The 4,294-nt window shown below is 44.4% G+C and overlaps 1 protein-coding gene across 1 annotated transcript; it reads left to right on the forward strand.

The window, feature by feature from the left end:
* The first annotated feature begins 956 nt into the window (after positions 1 to 956).
* Positions 957 to 3,368, forward strand: LOC147633545 (laccase-4-like). Its single transcript, XM_086806649.1, has 6 exons — positions 957 to 1,146; positions 1,278 to 1,432; positions 1,543 to 1,787; positions 1,865 to 1,993; positions 2,108 to 3,028; positions 3,103 to 3,368. Exons 1-6 carry the CDS (start codon positions 1,027 to 1,029, stop codon positions 3,231 to 3,233), a joined length of 1,701 nt encoding a protein of 566 aa, XP_086662775.1. The 5' UTR covers positions 957 to 1,026; the 3' UTR covers positions 3,234 to 3,368.
* The last annotated feature ends 926 nt before the right edge of the window (positions 3,369 to 4,294 follow it).

The raw sequence follows: 4,294 nt of genomic DNA on the forward strand, positions 1-4,294 counted from the left end.
TTTTAGTTGTTTAGAAATATTTTTTTAAAAGTAAGTTATTTAGTTAGAAAGTATAGAAGAAGCTTTTTAATTATCTTAAAAAAGTATGACCTAAGTGTTGATGATGAAATTTATGAAGTTTCACTTTATAAGTGTTCTTAAAAATGCTCCAAATCTCACTCTCTCTCTCTCTCTCACACACACATGCACACAAGAACGATATGTGTGTGTCTTTAGATATAGAAAAAAATACTTCAAATTTATTGCTCTAGTTTCTCCCTCAAAGGTCACATGTGTGCCTTGAAATATTTGAAGTAACTTTTTTTATTTTCAAAAAAAATCTTTAAATCTCTCTCCCCCTCTCTAGTCTCTCTTTCTCAAAGTTGACATGTGTGTCTTTAGATATCTACACATAATAGTACAATATATAAAAATGGTTAGGATAACAACACTTAGTAAAATAAAAAACTCGATCTCATTATATTCCTCTTTATCCTCTTCAGAAATTATTTTTCTAGAAGCATTATTGTATAGTGATTTTATATATATTGAATTACTATATAGCAAGATTTTACTATATAGATTGCTGACTTTTGCTATCTAGCAACTTTTTACTACATAGTTTACTATTGCTAGTTTATTTGTTTGTTATATAGCGAGTGTTTTGAAGATTGAAAAACGAGATAGAAAAATGTTTTCTTTTTCCTATATATAGGAATGTGTTTAAAGTCCCTTGGTTGCCTTGTAGGAATGTGGTTAAAGTCCCTTGGTTTGCAAGGCAACCAAACCTAGGTAGATTAAAGATAAAGACAAGTCACTTCACCTTCCTTGCAATCCTCGCTTTGGTGCTACGCTTCTCAGTGTGTTGCCCGAAAGAGTAGACGCAGCAACAAACGGCACTACACCACCTGCACCTCTAGCTTCAGATGGATCCTAGCTACTCACCTTCTCAGCATATAATAGAAACCCCGCGCAAGTCATTACGTAGCCAGATCTGGCAGTAGCTGCTCGCTAGTCCATCAGGGACTTTTTCAAAGCCCGGCAATCATGCAGGACCGCACTCTTCGGATTTCCGTGGGGCTCATTTTTCTGTGTGCCGCTAGTATTGCCATTGCAGGAGCAGCAGCAGCGTCCGGGCAGCAAATTACACGGCGCTATGAGTTCCATGTAACGCTCACCTTCCGCATTGCCTTATACTGGAGAAATCGTTTGTATTTTCTGTGAAAGCTAGCGTTATAACTGTACATTATAGCCCTACGCGCTGCATATTGTCATATATTTGTCTAGTGCACCTGCAGGTGAAGTATGAGAATGTCACGCGCCTTTGCTCCACAAAAGCCATCCCAACCGTGAATGGCCAGATTCCTGGACCAACCCTGTATGCCAGAGAGGGGGATCGTGTGCTGGTGAAGGTCACGAATCAACTTCCCAACAAGAACGTTACCATTCACTGGTAGTTATAATAAGTTGCAGGAAATAAAGGCTCGTTTACGTCTAAATTAATAGTATAATTGAAGTGGGATCAGATTAGGACGCTAATGATGATCTTCTTATCTGGTTTAGGCATGGGATTAAGCAGCTGCGGACAGGCTGGGCGGACGGACCAGGCTACATCACACAGTGCCCAATGAAGCCGGGCACCTCCTACACCTACAATTTCACCATTACCGGGCAGCGTGGGACTCTGTGGTGGCACGCCCACCTGGCTTGGATGCGTGCTACCGTGTATGGCGCTATCGTCGTCCTGCCCAAGAAGGGCACTCCTTACCCCTTTCCAAAGCCAGCAAAGGAAATCCCTCTTGTTCTTGGTACGACGTAGTAATTAGTTGTTGATTCATTCTTTTTTACTGCATGGACGCGACTCATGACTAAACCGTCTCGACAGGTGAGTGGTGGAAGGCAAGCGTGGACGCCGTAGTTAAGCAGGCTGCTCAGAGTGGAGGAGCACCGAATGCCTCGGATGCATACACGATCAATGGGCAGCCTGGGGCCTTATACCCATGCTCGGCTGCAGGTGCATTAATTCTATAATCACGTAATATTGTGTGTGTACCTTACATAATTAAATGTAGATTAGATTAATATAATCGGACGCTGATGCAATCAGTACGTGCCCATATTTATGTAGGGGCCGTTGTGGTGCCTGTGGAGAGTGGAAAGACCTACTTGCTGCGAATTGTTAACGCGGGTGTGAACGGGGAGCTCTTCTTGAGCGTGGCCGGACATAAGCTCACAGTAGTGGAGGTGGACGCAGTGTATACAAAACCTCTGGAGGTGGAGACGGTATTCATCGCACCCGGCCAAACCGCCAACGTGCTCCTCAAGGCAGGCCAGCCAGTAGGCAAATACTATTTGGCTGCGCGGCCATACATAGCTCCCAACGTCACGCTCGACAACACAACAACTACTGCGATCATCTCCTACGTTGGATCTTCAAGGAAATCGACACCAGCTCTTCCTACGCTCCCCGATATCAACGACACATCGGCTGCTGCCAAATTCAGCCGCAGCCTGCGCAGCCTGGCGTCGCCGGAGTTTCCCGCAAGAGTGCCCCTCCAAGTCAACCGCCACCTCTTCTTCACGGTGGGCCTGGCCATACGCCCATGCCCCAACTGCACGCTCGGGGCCAAGGTGGCGGGCGTCGTCAACAACATCTCCTTTGTACTGCCCCAGACGGCTCTCTTGCAAGCCCACTACTTCAAGAGGCCCAACGTCTTCGTCACCGACTTCCCGGACAACCCCACATCTGCCTTCAACTTCACGGGCGTCCCACCAACCAACATCCTTGCCAAGGCAGGCACACGCCTCAGCTACCTACCCTTCAACTCCACAGTCCAGCTTGTGCTGCAGGACACCAGCATCGTGGGCCCCGAGAACCACCCCATCCACCTTCACGGCTACAACTTCTTCGTCGTGGGCCAAGGTTTCGGCAACTACAACAGCACCACCGATCCCCATCAGTTTAACCTCGTCGACCCGCCCGAACGGAACACCATCGGCGTCCCACAAGGCGGTTGGGCGGCGCTGCGCTTCAGAGCTGACAATCCAGGTAATATATATAGGAACTATACCGTACTTAGGACGTTCATCAAAGACTTGTCTAATTAATCTTGCTGCTGGCAGGCGTTTGGTTCATGCATTGCCACCTCGAGTTCCACACTGCCTCAGGCTTGGACATGGCCTTTGTCGTCGAGAACGGTCCCAAGACGGAGGACAGAGTGATTCCCCCACCGGACGACCTTCCACCTTGCTAGGTGCTGTAAGCCTGTACGTGGTCGCGGTGTTGGCACCAACAAGCCGGAGATCAGCCTTCGTTTCCCGATCGGCTGCATCATGTATTGTTTCTGCATTCTTTAACGGTTATAAGTTGATTTTTTGTGGCCCCTTAATTGATTGGCTACGTGCTCCTTCGAACATGGATTCACGTGTGCAATGTCTTCGTTGTATATTTGTGAATGTGTTCTATATGTCTTATACAAAGAAAAAGGCTATATTTTCACTGTTCTGTTTTGTCTACAAAGAGAGACAGTCTACACACAATAAAATGCATCTAAATATATAAGCTTGGCAAATTTAGCGTTGGTGTGCTCAAGATATGCTAATAAGGAGATTCAAAGATGTAATCATTTGGAATTCCCAAAGTATGGGGATTATCCAAAACTCTCTAATATGGTCTTTACTGTTAGAATCATCAAATAGTTTTACAATAATTGAACCACAGGCTCTAATATACCAGACCTTTTGGCTCTAAAATCATACTCACCCAAACAATTTTTATTGATTTTTATGCATACTGGGTTCTTAATCCACAAACAATCCATTAAAAAAACATGGAGTTTAGTACCTTATGGTCCTTGGTCCTTAGTCTCATTCAAACACCACTACATCCAAAAAGTGACTCTAGTTATTGATGCTACTTTCTTTTCCTTTCGTGAATCCCAAAGGCAAGTTTTTGTTACTAGCAAGATTTCTTGACTTCCTTGCATTTTAAAAAAGTTGTTAATTGAATTTTTCCTTAACAACTTAATCTTGTTCTCCATGTCAATTTTTTGAGCTTCTAATGATGTGACTTCAATATTTAGCTCTTCAACTTGCTATCTCCATATCCATAATTCTTCAAAACATGCCTACATACTTGAATTATTTTCTAGCTAAGTACAACCGCTTGCAACCTTCTTTGAACCTTAAGTAGATTAGTGGTTTAGGGCACAAACCCACTTGAAAAGACCCACCTATAAGGCCTTGAGACACACCTTCACTGTGTGATTCTCACACAATGGAGCCCCAGTACACAAATTTACAACCTTAAGCAAGA

The sequence above is a fragment of the Cibotium barometz genome, chromosome 12, assembly GCF_041138505.1.
Source record: "Cibotium barometz isolate CiBa-2024 chromosome 12, ASM4113850v1, whole genome shotgun sequence".
NCBI lineage: Eukaryota > Viridiplantae > Streptophyta > Polypodiopsida > Cyatheales > Cibotiaceae > Cibotium > Cibotium barometz.